This window comes from Prionailurus bengalensis, chromosome A3 (genome assembly GCF_016509475.1).
Source record: "Prionailurus bengalensis isolate Pbe53 chromosome A3, Fcat_Pben_1.1_paternal_pri, whole genome shotgun sequence".
Taxonomy (NCBI): domain Eukaryota; kingdom Metazoa; phylum Chordata; class Mammalia; order Carnivora; family Felidae; genus Prionailurus; species Prionailurus bengalensis.
Genome location: NC_057354.1, coordinates 106163494 through 106180960, shown reverse-complemented (window position 1 = coordinate 106180960; position 17467 = coordinate 106163494). Strand labels below are relative to the sequence as shown.

General features: G+C 54.5%; 1 protein-coding gene across 2 annotated transcripts; it reads left to right on the top strand.

Annotated features, from left to right (window-relative positions):
- The first annotated feature begins 718 nt into the window (after positions 1–718).
- PKDCC (protein kinase domain containing, cytoplasmic) lies at positions 719–17016 on the top strand. 2 transcript variants are annotated; one of them, XM_043604088.1, is made up of 7 exons: positions 719–1527; positions 5776–5898; positions 6487–6758; positions 7410–7489; positions 7661–7768; positions 9370–9543; positions 16590–17016. In XM_043604088.1, exons 1-7 carry the CDS (start codon positions 889–891, stop codon positions 16607–16609), a joined length of 1416 nt encoding a protein of 471 aa, XP_043460023.1. In that variant the 5' UTR covers positions 719–888; the 3' UTR covers positions 16610–17016. The 2 variants fall into 2 exon arrangements, with proteins under 2 accessions (XP_043460023.1, XP_043460022.1); XM_043604087.1 differs by lacking the exon at positions 16590–17016 and adding an exon at positions 9764–10696 and having other exon boundaries at positions 722–1527.
- Positions 17017–17467: the final 451 nt, after the last annotated feature.

Here is a 17467-nt window from a genome sequence, read left to right as displayed (position 1 = left end):
AAACCAGACTTAGGGGTGGAGGTTGAGTAGGGCATCTTCGAACATCTCATGATTGTTCCTCTGATCCCAGAGTTCCCGTCCCACGCAGACTCGCAGGTGCCAGCTTCTCTGCGTCCACCTCTCCACACCCCCACCCCCTTCGCCCAGAGATCCGAGATTAGGCGAGGAGCCGCCATCCCCAGCCCCACCCGCGGGAGGCCCTGGGTCCCGGGAGGGAGCTCTGAAACCACGCGGACCCCCACCACCCCAGAGCCAGCTGCTCGCCACCCGCCAGCTCCCCCCCTCCCCCCCCCGCCCAGCCCATTACCCTCCGGCTTCACCCCTTTATCTTCTCCCCCACCCCGCCCGGCCAGCTCCGTTATCCGCCTCCCGGTCCCGTTATCCGGCAGCCCGGCCCCGTTATCCGCCCTTGCGCGGGGCCCGGAGCTCCCGCGCGTCGCGGGGCCGCCGCTGCCCCCTCCCCCTCTCGCGGCCCGAGCTCGGGGGCCCGCGGGCTGGGCAGGGCCGGAGCCGCCTCCGCGCCGCTTCCCAGGCCCGGACGGCCGCGGGAGGAGGTCCCGCTGTCAGTCAGCGGGGAAGGCCGGGCCGGGCGGCCGGAGGGGGCGGCGCCGAGGACGGGCTCGGGCCGGGAGCTGGGAGGCGGAGGCGGAGGGGGCGGGGGCGGGGGCGGCTCCGGGCCTTATAAGCGGCGGGGGCAGGGCGGGAGGGAGGCAAGTGTCAGGCCGATGTGCGGCCCGCGAGGGGCCGGGGTCGGGGCCGCCGGGGCCATGCGCGCGGACTGGGCAGGGGGCCGGCGGGACGCAGAGCGGAGCCGCCTCGGAGCCTGAGCCTCCCGGGGCCGGGGCCGGGGAGCCGCGCGGGGCCGGCCGGCCGGGGGGGAGGGGAGCGATGCGGCGCCGGCGGGCGGCGGTAGCCGCGGGTTTCTGCGCCTCCTTCCTGCTGGGCTCCGTCCTCAACGTGCTCTTCGCACCGGGGTCGGAGCCTCCGCGGCCAGGCCAGTCCCCCGGGCCGTCGCCAGCCCCGGGCCCGGGCCGTCGCGGGGGCCGCGGGGAACTGGCCCGGCAGATCCGAGCGCGCTACGAGGAGGTGCAGCGCTATTCCCGCGGGGGCCCGGGGCCCGGGGCCGGCCGGCCGGAGCGGCGGCGCCTGATGGACCTGGCTCCGGGCGGGCCGGGCCTGCAGCGTCCCCGGCCCCCGCGGGCCCGGCCCCTGCCCGACGGCGCCCCGGGCTGGCCCCCGGCTCCCGGCCCGGGCTCCTCCGGCTCGGGCCCGCGCCTGGGCTGCGCCGCGCTCCGCAACGTGTCCGGCGCACAGTACGTGGGCTCAGGCTACACCAAGGCCGTGTACCGGGTCCGCCTGCCCGGCGGCGCCGCGGTGGCGCTCAAGGCGGTGGACTTCAGCGGCCACGATCTGGGCAGCTGCGTGCGCGAGTTCGGGGCACGGAGGGGCTGCTATCGGCTGGCGGCCCACAAGCTGCTCAAGGAGATGGTGCTGCTGGAGCGGCTGCGGCACCCCAACGTGCTGCAGGTACGACGCGGGGGGGGGGGGTGGTCAGGGGGTGAGGGTGCTGGCTGGACGTGCCCAAGCCCGGTCACTCTGGCTGGAAGAGAACCCTTGGTCTTCTAGGTAAAGAAACGGAGCCCCAGTGACTGTGTCCACGTTAAGCTGGGTGCACAACCCCCCCCCCCCCGTGGCTGCTTCCCACCACACTACCCTAACTCTCACTCCTGAGTGAGTGTCTCTTTAAGGAGGGACTCCTGGGTCTCTCAGCTTCCACACCATATCCTTTGAAGACAGAGGCCAGGACAGAGGGTCCCAAAACTAGAGGTAGGGGTGCCGATCTGTTAGGACTTAGGACCCTGCTTCGGGCTGGAGCTAGGGCGTTGAGTGCCAGGGAAATGACTGCAAAAGCCAAGACACAGAGCAGAGGTCATCCCTGAGTCAGGATTCCAACTGCAATGATAGGGCCCCCTTTTCTGATGGAATCTGAACCCCTCTTCTCTCAACTTCCAGTGACTCGTCTGACTTTGAAAATGGGACGGGACGGCAATGGGTTTGGGAATGGCTAGAAAGAGACCCTGTGTCAGGCTTGATTCCCAGAGACTATCCCCACCCCTCACCCCACCCAGAAGCCACTAGAAGGACTGGAGGGAATTGGGTAGTAGGCCAGAAAATGCAGAGCCCTTCCCAGAAGTGACCCTGCCATTCTCCAGGCCTTAATAAAGTCAGCCCTTGAATCCTTGAGGAAGCCTTAGGGTCTTAGCTCAGTGCTCAGGGGACAAACTACAGGCCTGAGGGTCTCAGGGTCACATTATCAGAGTAGATGTGGTCAGTAGCTGGAAGACTGAAAAAGCCAGATGCCCAGGTTTCTGCTAAATGGGACTCTGTCTCTCCTGTTCCCTGGGGGACAGAGGGGAAAGATGAGACACCCCCACCCCTTGTCCCCTCCAGCTGAGACTAAGAGCTTGGGCCTCTCACAGCCCCAGCACTGCCCTAACGCACCCACTTCCTCCTCTCCCCCAGCTCTATGTCCTTGAGTCGGCCCTAGGATTAGACAAACTGTTCCCTTTGCACATGTCTGAGCAGACTGAGAGGGGAATCCCTGACTGGTCTTGGCCCGCGGAACAGAGGGTGTGTGCAGACTCCCCAGCAGAGGAACCTTGCCCACACCTTCCACCTCCTAGCCCACTCAGATTAACCTTTCTGCACCCAGCAGAACTGACCAGAAATCCAGGAGTCCTTCCCTCCTTTGGCGAGGAGGGAGATGGACCCCAGGCCTGGGTGGGTATTCCAGAATGAGAGAGAGAGGCCAGAGAGCTATTTATATTCCCGCTGGCTCCAGGTCTCCCCAGGCTACCCGAACTCTGGTCAGACACTTGTGACCAGGTCCTAGGCCCTGAACCGGCTGCAGGAGGTCAGGCAGAGCCAACAGTTGTGGGTAGTTATGCCTGGTTGCACAGCTGACACTGTGCCTGGAGCTCCGGGGAGCAAACGGCTGGTTACGTGGCCGTTCTAACTGGGAGGATCTTGTTCTCTTCGCTTCCCAGGGGCTCTTGGGAACTTTTTGGCAACCCTGGGGTGTCAGTCTGATTCTGAAGCAGTGGAGAAGCAGGACATTAAGTGTTAGTTAATTGACTCAAGACGCCCCTCCCTTAGGACAGGTTTGAGGTTTACTGCGCTTCCCTGTCTCTTACAGAATTTCTCCCTCCCTCACTAACCCCAGCCAAGCTTCCTGACCAGCATCTAGCCAACTGCCCCCACACATCACAGAGTGCTCCTCAGCTTAGTGTCCGGCCCCCTGCCCAATTCCGAAGGCGTCAAAATGAAATTATATGAAACAGCCGAATAGTTTTCACCCATCCCCTCACTAGACCAAGACTGGGCTGTCTGAGGTTGGCTGTGTGACTTTTCCAGGGTCAGAGACTGGTGTTAGTCACCCTGGGGCATAAGGGTTATATGGTGGGAAGGGTCCCAATCCTTTCCATCTGGGGAAAGGTAAAAAGCTGCCATTCCAGCAAGGAAAGACTTCTTTGGTGTGAGTTTAGGAACTGCTTTGGGAGTGATTTCCATTGATCCCCCCGACCCCCAGCCAGGCTCCTTCTGGCTTCCTCAGCAGCGTGTTACCTCTGGTGCCAGGGAAGCCTGCTGTGGGGTCTTCTTGCTCAGGAGGCTTCAGTGACGGTGCGCAGGGAACTAGAAATAATGTTTTAATACCTCTTGATCATTTAAAATTTCAAAATCGTTTGATAGATGCCCTGGGGAGGAGCCAAAGAATGTTTCTGACAATTCCGGCTCCCCCAGGCCACCCGAAGCCCCTTCCCCCTCTCTGGCAACCCCAAAGTTGGTTCTGTGGGTTCTAATAGAAAATAGTAACATGTCCCACGTGCACCTCCCAGCACTCTCTCTGGTCTCTGGGGACTGCCTGGGTGAGCTCTCTCTTTCTTCCGTCACCCTTCACACACACACACACACACACACACACACACACACACACTCCTCACGTGATAGATGCCTCTACAGCCCAGGGTCAAAGGGCGCAAGGGTCTTCCCTCCCCCCAAACTCCTGTAGTCCCAGGAGCTCAGGCCTCAGATGGGGCCCCAGGCGTTCTTGGGCCCAGAATCTGGCCCTGCTAGGGTATATTTCTTCTCCCAAACGAACAAAAGATGTGCCTGAAATGCTCAGCCTCACGCTTCCTGGGGGGGTTAATGGTGTCTTTTTATTTTTTCCTGAGGGGTGTTGATTAATACCTCGTTAACAGCGCATTTAACGACCTCCGGGTGTTTAATACCCTTCAGAAGTTTCCCACAAAGGCTCAGACTCTGGGCAAGAAAATGAGAACCAGGCCCCAGGGCTGCTCCCCTTACCTTCCTCCCCCCACCCCGCCCCACCAGGATCTGGGGCCTCCCTGGGCTGGTGCGAGGTGGGGGAGCAGACAGAGAGGGAAGAAGAGGGTGGCTGGGACTGTCCCCTGATCCCCCAGTTCACCACCCTGGTGAGCTAATGGCGGACGCTGAGTCGTGCCTTCTCTCTCATGCCAGCAGGACTGGGGCCGCTGGCTTCAGGAAGGGGGTGCTGAAAGGGCACTCCTAGGACCGAAGGGGGCATGTGAGGGCCTGGAGTAGATCTGGGCGGGGTGTGAATGATGGTAAGAAGGGTGATGGTATGGTATGTAGGGACATCTAGCCCGTGCTTGGATCCCCCTGTGCCGCGCTCCCCCCTCAATCCCCACATTGTGCAGCTCTCCCCTCTGCCTGCTGCGGCCTGGACAACTCGGCCTTTGTGTTCCTACCCCACAGGGTGCTGGTTGTTTTGAGCAGCAGCTGACCCCTAACTGATGTGCAGTGTGGTGGCAGAGGCTGAAGGAAGCAAGGCTCTCTGTGGATGCTGGTTTAGGTGTTAATGACAAAGTCAGGCTGTGCTTCCCACAAGTCCCTGAGCTGAGCTGTACCAAGCCCAGCCTCAGGCCCTACGGAGTGGGCAGGCCCTTGTGAGCATGCCCCCAAAGAACTGATCTTCCCCAGAAACCTTCCCTTGCTACTCTTCCCATTGGTGGGTGTGACCACCGCCTCCCCCTCACCACCAACATATAAAAAACACGCCAAGGATGTGCCCCTTGGACACTTTGTTCTTACCTACTGCTTGTTCCCAATCCCGAGGGAGCTTGTTTTACCTCCCACAAGACCAGAGCTGAGAAAAGAATGAAGCTGCCCCCAAATAGAAATGATAAAGAATAGAGAAGGATTGGAGCAGAGGCAGAGGTATAATACCAATTTGCTGGCTTGTTGATTAACGGGTGATATTCTTAGAATTCGAGTGACGTAAATTTGAATCCTAGCTCCTGCATTTATCAGCTGTGTGATGTTATGCAAGGAACTTAACCTCTCTGAGTTGGTTTCCTCACCTGTAAATTGGAGACTAATAATAGTACCTACTATGTCTATGTAAAGTTATTATAAGAATCGAGTTAGCATGTAAAACATTTAGCACAGTGCCTGGCACATGGTTGACACATGGTGTCCAGACCTGCCCATTTACCTGGGAGGCGGGAGGTAAGAGGCTGATGTAATCAGCAGGAACTCTGGCTGCAGGGACAGAGGGCAGACTTCTCAGGCAATGCTGTCGATGCTGGTCTCTTCTGGCCTGAGCTGCAACAACAGCCTAGGGATGGGGGTAGGGGGTCGGTAGTGCACAGGGAGGGGGCATCTGACAGCCCAGCCCTTCTCTGTCCCCACCCCGACCCTGTGACCTAATGACCTGCCCTGGACCTCCCCTAGCTCTATGGCTACTGCTACCAGGACAGCGAGGACATCCCAGACACCCTGACTACCATCACGGAGCTGGGTGCCCCTGTGGAGATGATCCAGCTGCTGCAGACTTCCTGGGAGGACCGTTTCCGAGTAAGCAGGGAGGAGGGCCGGGCCCTGGGTTCCTCGCTGGGATGGTTTTCCCTTAGAAGGCCAGCCCTCCAGAGCAGCTTGACTCCTCCTCCATCTAAAAGGAGGGAAAGTTGGAGCAAAGCTGACTCGGCCATCAGCCAAAGGGTTAAAAAAAGAAGCAAGACCTAGAAGATCCTGACGTTTTTGTACTCCTGCCCCCTTACACACACACACACACACACACACACACACACGTAGCCTGGCTGCAAAGGACTAGAAAAGACCTTAAGGTCAGCTTGACCCTCCCTCTGTTTCCACACACTGAACTAAAACCACATTCAAGATGCAGCTTCAGGGAGGAGATCCGTTACCCACAAGCTTATGTGCCGCCCATGGTCAGGGTCAGGCCAGCCTGGATTAATAGAAAAATCACTGGCTTGCTCTGTTAGGGCTCTGACCCTCAGCCCTTAGTAAGCACTGGGGCCTTTAAGAGAAAAGCCAACCCCTCCACCCCAAGCTAAGTCCAGAACCCCAAAGGGGTGAGCCCTGGAGCCCCCCAGGCGCTTTCCCAGGAGAGACGCGGTGAGCAGCCTTGTGTCTACCCCTCAGATCTGCCTGAGCCTGGGCCGCCTCCTCCACCACCTGGCCCACTCCCCGCTGGGCTCCGTCACTCTGCTGGACTTCCGCCCCCGACAGTTTGTGCTGGTGGATGGGGAGCTGAAGGTAACGGATCTGGATGACGCACGCGTGGAGGAGACACCATGTACAAGCAGCACAGACTGCATACTGGAGTTTCCAGCCAGGAACTTCACCCTGCCCTGCTCAGCCCAGGGCTGGTGCGAGGGCATGAATGAGAAGCGCAACCTCTACAATGCCTACAGGTGACCTCCACTTCCCACTCAGGAAGGCCAGGGAGGGAGAGTAGGCCCCGGAGGGCGTGGCGAGGGGAGAGCCAGCGTGGGCTCCAGGAGGCCAGCCAGGGGAGGGAGGCTCGGCCTTGACCAACAGAGCAGCAGCGGCGGGGAAAGTCTTCCACCCACTCAAGAAGGGAACATTCAGGCTCCTGATGATGATGCTAAAAATAGCTCCAAGGAGAATCTGGGTTGGGGGGTGGCAGCTGGAGACTTCTTAAAATAGTGTCACAGTGGAGTCTAGGGCTGGTGGATCGATGTTCCCCCTTTCTCCCCTGGTCCTTCACCTCTGGAAGCTCCTCACTGGGCCCCAGCTATGGGCTGCTCTGACCGCGATCAGCTCACGGGGTAAGATGGGACTGGGTGGTGGGGAAGTCCTGGGGATGGATGAGAGAAACAGACCTCAGCTTTCAGTTTCATGTAAAGTCAAATTTTGGCCTTAGCATATGCCCAGATCCCTACCCTGAGTCCGAGCAGACTCCTTGGTAGACTCTGGGGTTATGCCTAGGCCTGAGGGATCAGGCTCCCCGGCCCGATTAGGGTTCTGTCCCAAGTTTGGGCAGAGGAAAGATGCCTCCTCCAAGGCTGGACCACTGAGCCCCTTGTTTCTCTCCGTCCCAGGTTTTTCTTCACATACCTCCTGCCCCACAGTGCCCCACCCTCACTACGACCTCTGCTGGACAGCATTGTCAATGCCACAGGTGAGCTCTCCAGGGCCCTTCCGCGTCCCATCACCCTCCCCCTCCCCCAGCAGGCATGGAGACAAGAATGACCCAGGACAGCACATATGAGAGAGGGAAAGGCAGCTGGTTGCCACCTCAGGGAGGAGTGGAAGCCCATATACCCTCTCATAGCCACACTGCACTCTGCAGGAGAGCTCACCTGGGGAGTAGACGAGACTCTGGCCCAGCTGGAGAAAGTGCTACACCTGTACCAGAGCGGGCAGTACCTGCAGAATGCCACGGCAGGCGGCAGAGCGGGTGAGTGGCTCCAACAGGGCTCCAGGGGCTGGGGAGGTGGGGAACAGGTGGGAGGGTGAGTGGTCGCCCTCACTGGGCTAAGCGGCTTATCCTTCTAAGGCACACTTGGGGAGACCACTGACTGTTTAGCCTTTACTTGGAGGTGTCCTCTCTGGCTGAGTGGTCATTCGGCCTTGACCTGGGGAGGTGGGCCCCGATACCCCTTCTCCGGGTGGCTCCAGACCCCACTATGTACTGACTGTGTGACTTTGAGCAGATTACCTACACCTCGAGCCCACTTTGCTCATCTGTGAATTGGGTTTATTACGTGCCTCACAAACTACTTCTGGGGAATAAATGCCAGGGGAAGTGTGTGCAAGCAATTAACCTGGTTCCTATAACACAGCTGGAATACAATATATGTTTGCTTCTCTTTCCTTCCTCTACCCTTCTGGGGGTGAGAAAGGTGGCTGGAGGTGGTTGGGGCTCCTTAGCAAAACGAGTCAAGAAGCCCAAGAATTCCGGGCGGAGAATTCTAGCTACTGCTATAGTCCCTCCGCTGAGGCCCTGGGGTTTATCATGGTTGGCAGGGGGGCCAGGAGTGGGCAGCCTCTGTATTCAAGGAGCTCTGGCCAGTCTTAGGGGTGGGGGAGCCCTCGTTAGCCCTGTAAATAAAGTTTAACGAGGTGAACAATGGCTGGCTCTGTCCCTGAGGACGCCGTTTATGGGGCTATAAATCACAGCCAGCCCTGGACTTTGGTCTAGTCCCTGGGAGAAGAAGGAGGCAGGAGGGCGGGGTGGCCAGAGGCCCAGGGCCTCTGCATTATCAGTGCAGAGCTGAGGCTCCCCTAGCAGCAGAAAGGACTCAGGTGAACAGGCGGCCTGCAACTAAGCAGCTTCCTGATTGAGGAGCTCTCAGAGCATTTGGGGGCTCTTTCCGCTAATGGGAAGATTTTTCCTCCAGCCCCCTCCCAGGCACTGAAGTTGTCATTGCTGTGTTCCACGTTCATTTGCATTCCCCTTAAGCTCAGAAACCTCCCCTTAAGCTCAGAAACCTCTAACTGTCCCCTCCCTCAGGAGCTTGCCTAACCTCTCTGCCCAAAGCCAGGAGGAAGTAGGACCAAGGGGTGCTCTAAACTCTCACTACTCCAAAGTGCCGTCTGCAGACCAGCAGCACCAGAAGCTGGTTAGAAGTGCCCAATCCTAAGCCTCGCTCCAGACCTTCTCAGTCGGGATCTGCACTTTAACCAGATTCACTGGAGATTCACAGGCACACTGAAGTTTGAGAAGCTCGGCTCTAAATGTCTAAAATGTCCTGATCTCCAGCTCTGTGTGTGTTTATCCCACGATGTGCCCACCATCATGTGCTGTCTGAACCCACTGCGCACTCTTAGATTTGGGAGCTGTGTGTCTCCCAGAAACTGAATCTCACCTTTGCCTTTACTGGGTGGTCAGCCCAGTCCCCCAGTGGTAGCTGCCTTCATCATCTCCACGCTAGGGCTAGATTTCAGCTTTCAGCTTTCCGTTAGGAAATGAGTCTTAGCCCTGTTCATAAAACGGCCCCAGTGCCCTCATGCCTAGAGACACAGAGTTCTCATCTGAGCTCTGTCCCCAACCCACAGAGTACCAGCGCCTCCCAGGCAGCACCATCCCCCAGGAAGACTACCGCTGCTGGCCCTCCTATCACCACGGAAGCTGTCTCCTTTCAGTGTTCAACGTGGCTGAGGCCGTGGACGTCTGTGAGAGCCATGCCCAGTGCCAGGCCTTTGTGGTCACCAACCAGACCACCTGGACAGGTGAGCCAGGGGGAAAGGACACCCGGAGGGAGGTGACTGGAGCTCCCTGGAAGAAACTGACAGGTAGCGGTCCCCCATCAGAAGCCAGGTTTGATGAGAAGACGAGAAGGCCGAGATGATGAGGGACAAGTATATGTGTCCTCTGGGCAGTCACATTAGGGAGACTGGCCCCGCCTCCAGGGAGAGAAACAGTCCTGTTACGTCTCACCTCTGCCCCCAGGTCGGCAGCTGGTATTTTTCAAGACAGGATGGAGCCACGTGGTCCCCGATCCCAACAAGACCACATATGTGAGGGCCTTGCTGACCTGAGGGCCCAGCTGGCGGCAGAGCAGCCCCGCCAGCTGAGCTCGCCTGTGGAGGGAGGGAGTGACTTTCATATGTCACCTGCAAAGCCCTGCAGACGAGGCTGACACCCCCCAGTGAGGCGACCAGGACAACGTGCAATAATGCCAAATGTTAAAATGTGAGTTTACCGGTCTAGGTATGGGACTGCTGGCCCCAGGCCAGGAATCACGGGGGGCTGACCGGCTCTGCAACCCTCTGGGCTGCCAGCGAGGCTCAGGCTGGTGTCCCCGTGGGGGCCTCTGCCCCTCGCTGGGACAGTTCTGTGGGCAGCCCCATCACTGTGTTCATGGTGTGAGAATGTAGCCAGAGCCCCTGCTGCTGCTGCTGCTGCTGCTGCCGCCCGCCGCAATCTGGCAGGGGCTGCGTGGGGACAATCGGTCACGGGGTGTTCTCTCAGCCGAGCTCCGGATGGCGATGCTCTGGGATGTGGGAAACTCCGTACCTGGGGAGGCCGCCTCCGGCCACTCTACCGGGGGCACCCGCAGGCCAGCGCAGGGGCGGGGACAGAGGAGCACACACATGGTATGAGCCAAGACACGGGGTCAAGGAGCAGGTTGCGGTTTGAGCCAGGACCTGGGGTGGGGGTGGGGCCGGGGCCTTTCTGCCTCATTTGCTTTCAGTGAAAGCCGCCAAGCAGCCAAAACCAGCCTCTCCCCCCTCCTGGAGTTTGTATATCCAGAAGCTTTTGTATTTCTTGTTCGTTAAAATGTTTATTTTTGTAAAAAAAAAAGAAAAAAAAAGAAAGAAAGAAAAAGGAAAAAAATCAGTCAATTAATAAATGACGTCTCCTGGCAAGGATTCTTCCCAAGCCAGTTTCTTGGGCTGACTTACTCATTCTCACTTAACGTCTTTGGTGTTTGGGGGAAATGGGGGCAGGAGGTCATGGGGGATGACCTCCGGAGGAGTGAAATCTTTGTGGCAAGCACTGCAGTTGGCAAAACGTGTTTTCAGGTCCCTCTCCCGTGGTGCCCACCTCCCTCCTTGGCCCTCCATATCCATGTCCGGATAAAAGACATGAGGGACTTCTTCCCACAGGGAGGTTCACGCTTTAATACACACCGGCTTCTTCCATGCAAAGCTTTTACCCAGAGGACTGATGTCCTAATGGCGTGATGTCAGCCACGTCAGGGGACTCCCAAGCAACCTGCCGTCAGGTCACCTTTGCCCCATACAAGGTTTGGCCTCATCATCCTCCCCACCGCCCACCGCAAGCTAATGGGCAATTTTTTTTTCAGAGCCTTTCCCCAAGCATGAAATATATGGAAAGTGGGAAGAAAGGAAGGTCTATGGAAAGACTAGCCCCCTCTTCCTGGGTTTTAGGCCGGAGGGTCTAGGAGGGGAAGACTCAAGCGGTGGAAGCCCAGACGGAAAATGAGGGCCTAAGTGCTCAAGATCACACGGAGGCCACAGGGAGCCCAGCAGAGATACGTATTTTCTAACTTGAAATCCTGCACCTTCCCTCCTACACACCGTTCTGCTTCTAGAATATTTTCAAAGCCCACAAACCTTTGAGGGTTTTGAAAAGAATGACCAAACTTTAACTCAGAACCCAATTTCTCTTCAACAGATGTCATTGTTGTAAGTTCTCAGGTACAAGACGTCCCTGTATAGTTCTAGGGGATTGAGGAGTCCGTGTTAGTTCTAGAATCCTAACCGTGGATGCTGCACAGACCCTCAGGGTTGCACCTCACTACCACCATGCCTAAGCCACACGAGCCACATCTTGTCTCTGTCTAGCTGGAGTTGGTGATTGCGGGGAGGGTCAGAGCCACCACAGTATCTCACACCATGTCTCAACCAAGCCAGGTCCCAGCCGTGCTTGCCGCCCTCAGGCCCTACCCTTCCACGTAGGACCTCAGCTTTCCTCAGTCTCCACACCCCTTTCCTCAACGGAACTCATGTGCTACAACACATCTAGCCTGCCCCTGCCATCCAGTGTTAGATTTACACTTTCTCTGTGATTCTCCAGCTGCCAACCAGTGCATGGAGTTCTGAGGACAGAAGGAACCATGTCGCTAAGCTGGGACCAAGCAGGTGTCATGGGGCTGGGACAGGAAAATCTGCAGGTTCTGTGCAGTCCAGAGAGAAGCAAAGACCTTGATTACAGTCAGCAGAGAGGCCCACAGGGAACTGTGTGGCTCAGTGAGAAAGAGCAGGCTGAAGATGAACCGAGAACTGCCTTCTAGACTCTAGAAGTTTCTAGAGGTGGCTGGGGGAGAGGGGCAGGCCTATCCTCAGCAGGGTACAATTATCATTCCAGTTGGAGATCCAGAGCACATTAAACTGTTTTTGAAAGAGTGGGGCACAGGCGGCTGAGGGGATGGTGGATTGCTTCTTCCCCAGTGAGCGAGCCTTGCCTCAGAACCTAGATATCTGGGGCAAAAATGGCCAGGCTCAGTCCTGCAGAGCAGAGAAAAGGGCATTTGCAGCTGGGAATGGAGAGGTGATAGAGTGCCCTGAAAGGAAGAGGACAGGGAGTAAAAAGCCTGAGGCAAAATCATCCCTCCCCCACAGATGGCCACTCACATGTAGCCACCTGTCTCCCTGGAAAACGTTCAGTTCCTGGGTACATCTTGTCCCCTTCCTGTGGAAGCCAGAACCACACCCCCTCTCCCCAAAGTCTATGTTCTTTCCACTCCGCTGCGCGGCCAAAGATACCCAGGCCTCATTCACGGAAGAAATACATTCACCCAACCAAAGCTGCAGGTGGCAGTCCCAGAGTAGGGAAGCCAGAGGTGGGTCCTTTCCAGGGCTGGGGAAGTAGGAAGCAACATGAGAGGGGTCACGTTGCCACTGGTCCCCCGAGAGGCTCTGGAGGAATGTTGGCCAGTTCTGTGTTTTGCTCTTTGTGTGATCTGGGCTGTGACAACTCCCTGAGCCTCCCATCTCCTCACCTACAAATTTCAGATCAATAATATCTGCTTCACAGGAGTGTTATAGGGACTGAATGAAATTATGCAAATGAGGGTCTTAGCCAGTGTCAGCAGTTAAGTGTTTAGGAAATACTAACTGACCTGTCACTGCTCTGAGAGAGCTGAGCCCTCGGCATTCATCAATGACCTGGCCTGGAAGAGTATCCAGGTGGACAGGGGAGGACCAAGGCACAGCCAGACTCTCCCCACACCCCACCTCCAGCACCCCCAACAGGGAACCCTGCCATCGCCTGGAGGAGGTGGAGCCGGGCTCTCCGGGTCAGTGCCCTGGGAGTTGAGTGTGTGGCAGACAGGAGGAAAAGGATTAACATGAAAGCAGAAAATGGGATTAGGAGGCCTCAGGATAATGTGCCCACCCGCCCGCCATCCATGACAACGGCTTCTTGCTTTCACTCTTTGGCTTCTGGAGCCCAAAGCATGTAAAGCCTGGTTGCTCTCTGTTCCAAGGGGCAGAGCCAGCAAAAGACTTGGTAGGCTCAGAGCATGAGACTATTCAGTCTGCTAGGAAGAGGGCCAGGCTGCCTTATATGAGCTTTCTCATTTAATCCCCATGGCAACTCTGAAACGGGTGGTGGCCCAGATGAAGACCCAGGATGCAAGCCTCCGAAAGCCCGTATTCTTTCCCCTCCACCCTCTGTCTCACGGGGGAGCACAGCGTCCCCCTGAACCCAGATCATTGATGCACTCAGACCTGCACTTCCACTGGGAAGGGTTCCCAGACCCACGACTGCCTTTGACAGAAAGCCCAAAAGGCAACTTAAGGAGACCGGGTCTGCCTCTCTGGCTCATCCCCAAAGGGTGAGGATGCCCCCAAAGAACCTGACCTTTTTAAAGGACCCCTTTGTGGTCGGTCTCAGGGACTTTTATTTCCCCTGTTCACTTCTTTGTGAATCCAGGCCAATACTGTACCATCAGGTGGAGAAAGTGCTACCTAAGTCCCATCTATGTGAAGGGGACAGACCACGATATTTCTGAAAATTACCTCTTAAGTTCTAGAGGATCCTTAACGACCATGTACAAGGAGTTCATTCTCCCACCCCATTCCATAAATCAGAACAAGACCCATCTCAGCCTCCTTTTTTAAGACTGTGATGCCTTGTCCTTCTCCCCCCATCCTATGTAGTCCCTCACCCCCAATCACTCACCTACCCTCTGCTGGTCTCCTTTCAGCTCCAGAGTGTTTCTCCTGAGATGTAGTGACAAGACCTCCCCCCTCTGTCATTCAGGGTCCCAACAGGAAATGGAGAACACACTGAACATAAGATATATTGACAAATGTATGGGTACAGGGGAACCCTAAGGGCTAGGGCTGTAAGCTGGGGCTAATAGCAGTAGAGGTGTTACCAACTCTACCCAAGGGAAGGGAGTATAATCTGCTACCAGACCTCAGAGGAGAACCTGGAAGGAGTCAAGTGACCAAAGGACATGGCCAGGCAGGGTGACCTCACAAGGAGGGAGCCAGAAGACCAGGTATGCTCTTGTTACCCTCCTCCCCACCCCCTCTAAATCCCCATCTCCTGTGATGCTCTCCATCGGTCAAACCCACCTGAAGCCAGAGGGACCTTGGTGTGAGGTCTGTGATTGTCAGGGAGTCCTCGAGAGCGTGCATTGTCCTGAGGGCTGTGATCATCCCCAAGGAGACAAGACTTGGCTCTTGGAACATGAAAAAAAATCTCAGATATCCCAGTGACTGGTGGCCCTCCCAGATATACACTATGCTATTAAAATCCCATGGGGGTGGTGCAATTGGGATAAAAGTATCCATAAAGAGGAGCACCTGGGTGGCTCAGTGGGTTAAGCATCTGACTTCAGCTTAGGTCATGATCTCACGGTTCGTGAGTTCGAGCCCCGCAACGGGCTCTGTGCTGACAGCCAGAGCCTGGCGCCTGCTTTGGATTCTGTGTCTCTGTCTTTCCCTCTCTGCCCCTCCCCCACTCATGCTCTGTCTCTTCTTGTCTTTCTCTCAAAAATAAACATTAAAAAAAAATTTTTTAAAGTATCCATAAGAGTACTTGGCAAGGGAGAGGGCAATGATGAAAACTAGGTTAAGAAGCCCTGGATTGTAGTGACCCAAAACCCTTTCTTGGGCTGTCACTGAGAGCTTTAAATCTGTCATCCTCAAAAGCACAATTTTTACTATTATTCTCTAAACTGATGCATAATTCAACACACATTTACATGGACTCTCTGTGCCATTTAGAGTAAAAACAGTTACAGTGCAATTTGAATTATTTTTCACTTAATGCTTTATTTACCCAACCGACCCTTGCCCACGGTGAACATCAGACTATGCACGAGTGTCCCGTGTCTCCCTGCAGCTTACAGTTTTTGGTTGACATCTCCCCACATGGAAGACGAGCCAGGCAATTTCAATGTACACTCACTCCTCTCTCAACTGCTCAAGCCACAGAATATTTAAGTGCTAATCATCATAGTGAATACTGAAATATCAGACATGCCCCTGCCTTTCAGGGCCCACAGTGTCACTAGAGATGTCACCAAAACATCACTAGAGATGTCACAAATTCACCACAGTAATATACGAGCTGTGACTACAGGGCAATGAAGCCAATTTCCACATGTCGCTTGTGAAAGCAGAGGGCTGGTGGTCACATCTCAAATCACTAAGAGCCAAGTTAACCTCATCTCCCTCAGGAGCCTCAATTCCCCACCAGGAGCCTCACTGTCAACACGTTTCCATCCAAAGAAAGGCCTATTTATCGTTACTCCGTTACTCCGTATTTCTTATCTCTAAGCCGGTTCCCTATTGTCACCAGACATTCCCCCCATTCCCATGGCGACTCAACAGGCTTTGGTATGGAGCCCATCAGAAGCTCCTTAAAAGTGTAAATAGAGTGTGTCTACTGTTTCCCTCCTTATCCATACACTTATTTGGCCCTTCAAAGAGCTCTAGTAGATTAGGGAGGCACGATTTCTCCTCACCAAAGTCAGGCTGCCTTTCCACAGGAGGTGGAGTTCGCTCAAGTGCTCTGTAATCCTGCCCTGAGAGGTGCTGCCGACATGCCCGGCGTGGAAACACAACTTGTGGGCCATTTCCCAGAAGCCCCTCTGGCACCCTTCGGTTCTTCGGCAAGGAGGTCCATCTCTAGAAAAGGCTCTCATTTTGTCCTCCCCTCCCATGACGTCAATCCCCTCATTTATTTGGGGAAAGATGTGTAAGCAAAATGAAAATAAAATACACAGTGTGCTTCCTTTCCATTACTTGGAGATTTCAGGCACTGTTAGTCATCTGAACCCATACAGAAGATAGTGGTAAGATTATCTGTATCACATTTCATTTTATGACATATCACCTTGTTTACGCCCCTCTTTAGGTTGTTTATAGGGTATAAAATACCTTTAAATGCTCTGGTCTTGTTTAGTCATTTTTTTTTCTCCCATCAATAAAAAATTTTAAAAGCAGCCCTTGTTCTAAGAAATGACTATTGTACTTAGGGCACAAAGATGCTTTAATGGGGAAAGACAGTTTGTCTTGTATCTTGGCCTCCCATATCTTTTTGAACCAGACTTTGATGCTCTCTCTGTGGAGTATTCTGACTCCCTCATTGAGCTATGCGGAATTTTGCAGTTATTGAGAGCAAATGAGTTTCTTCTTTAAACATAGGCCTCTGCTTAGTACATTTAGTACTATTTGACTTGGGTCTCAAGATAGTGCTATTCCCGGAATGGACTTCACATGCTGAATTTTTTTTTTAAATTACCCACAATCCTATCACATATGCTGAAATGACTTTTTTTTTCCTACAGCCTCTCCAACAATTTGCTGAGATGAAGAGATTTATACAGGGTACTTTGGGGATAGGAATTTACAGGTTAACTCTTTAATATGCAAGTTATTATATAACCCACTCATGCTACTTCTGAAAATATATTCTGAGCAAATACTTCAAAATACAAAAAAAAAAAAAGACCCAAATACATGCAGATGTTCCTTGAAACATTATGTAGAATAACAGAAAATGAGGATTATATAGCAATGTGATAAAATATGTACATTACAGTGTTCGGTGCGAAAAGCAGGTGCTAACCCACGTATGCAACTGTGTAAAAAATCATGTGAAAAGACTGGAAGAAATACACACAGCTAAAAATTTTGTAAGGGTGACAAACTAAACAGCATTTTTTTAATAAACTTCTCTTGCATGTCGTTGTTTAATAAAAATGATTTGGATTAGATGATTGTTTCAATCAATTAAAGGAGTAGCTCGATCTTGTCACCGAAAGGAAGACCAAAAGCTCTCTCCCATTTTGTTATATAAGCTTCATTTAACTTGGACTTTTGGAAAGTCAGCTCTGCTAACCCCCTGATCCATAAAAAGTACTTGATGGCTTAATACAGGAGTTAGAATCACAAATGACTGTAGAAGCCAGCAGGAAGGAGGCCTGTGGTGCCTGATGCCATCTGGAGAACTCAGGCCTGAGCCCATAGGTATTTCAAGAGAATCAGAGTTTGTGTGTGTGTGTGTGTGTGTGTGTGTGTGTGTGTGTGATTCTCGTGATTTGTGTATTTTGGCCTCTAGTTCAAACTCAAAAATAAAGACATTTGTGGGCCACCTAGTTCATGTCTACAAGCTGGATTCAGCCAGCTGGCAGCCAGTTTGTGACCTCCAGTATAAAACCCATTT

Bases quoted from the DNA above. Each gene is read 5' to 3' on its own strand.
- PKDCC (XM_043604087.1), top strand. From the start codon at position 889: ATGCGGCGCCGGCGGGCGGCGGTAGCCGCGGGTTTCTGCGCCTCCTTC. The intron at 7,490-7,660 runs GTGAGCTCTCCA...TGCACTCTGCAG, and splicing joins CAGCATTGTCAATGCCACAG to GAGAGCTCACCTGGGGAGTA. The intron at 7,769-9,369 runs GTGAGTGGCTCC...CCCAACCCACAG, and splicing joins CACGGCAGGCGGCAGAGCGG to AGTACCAGCGCCTCCCAGGC.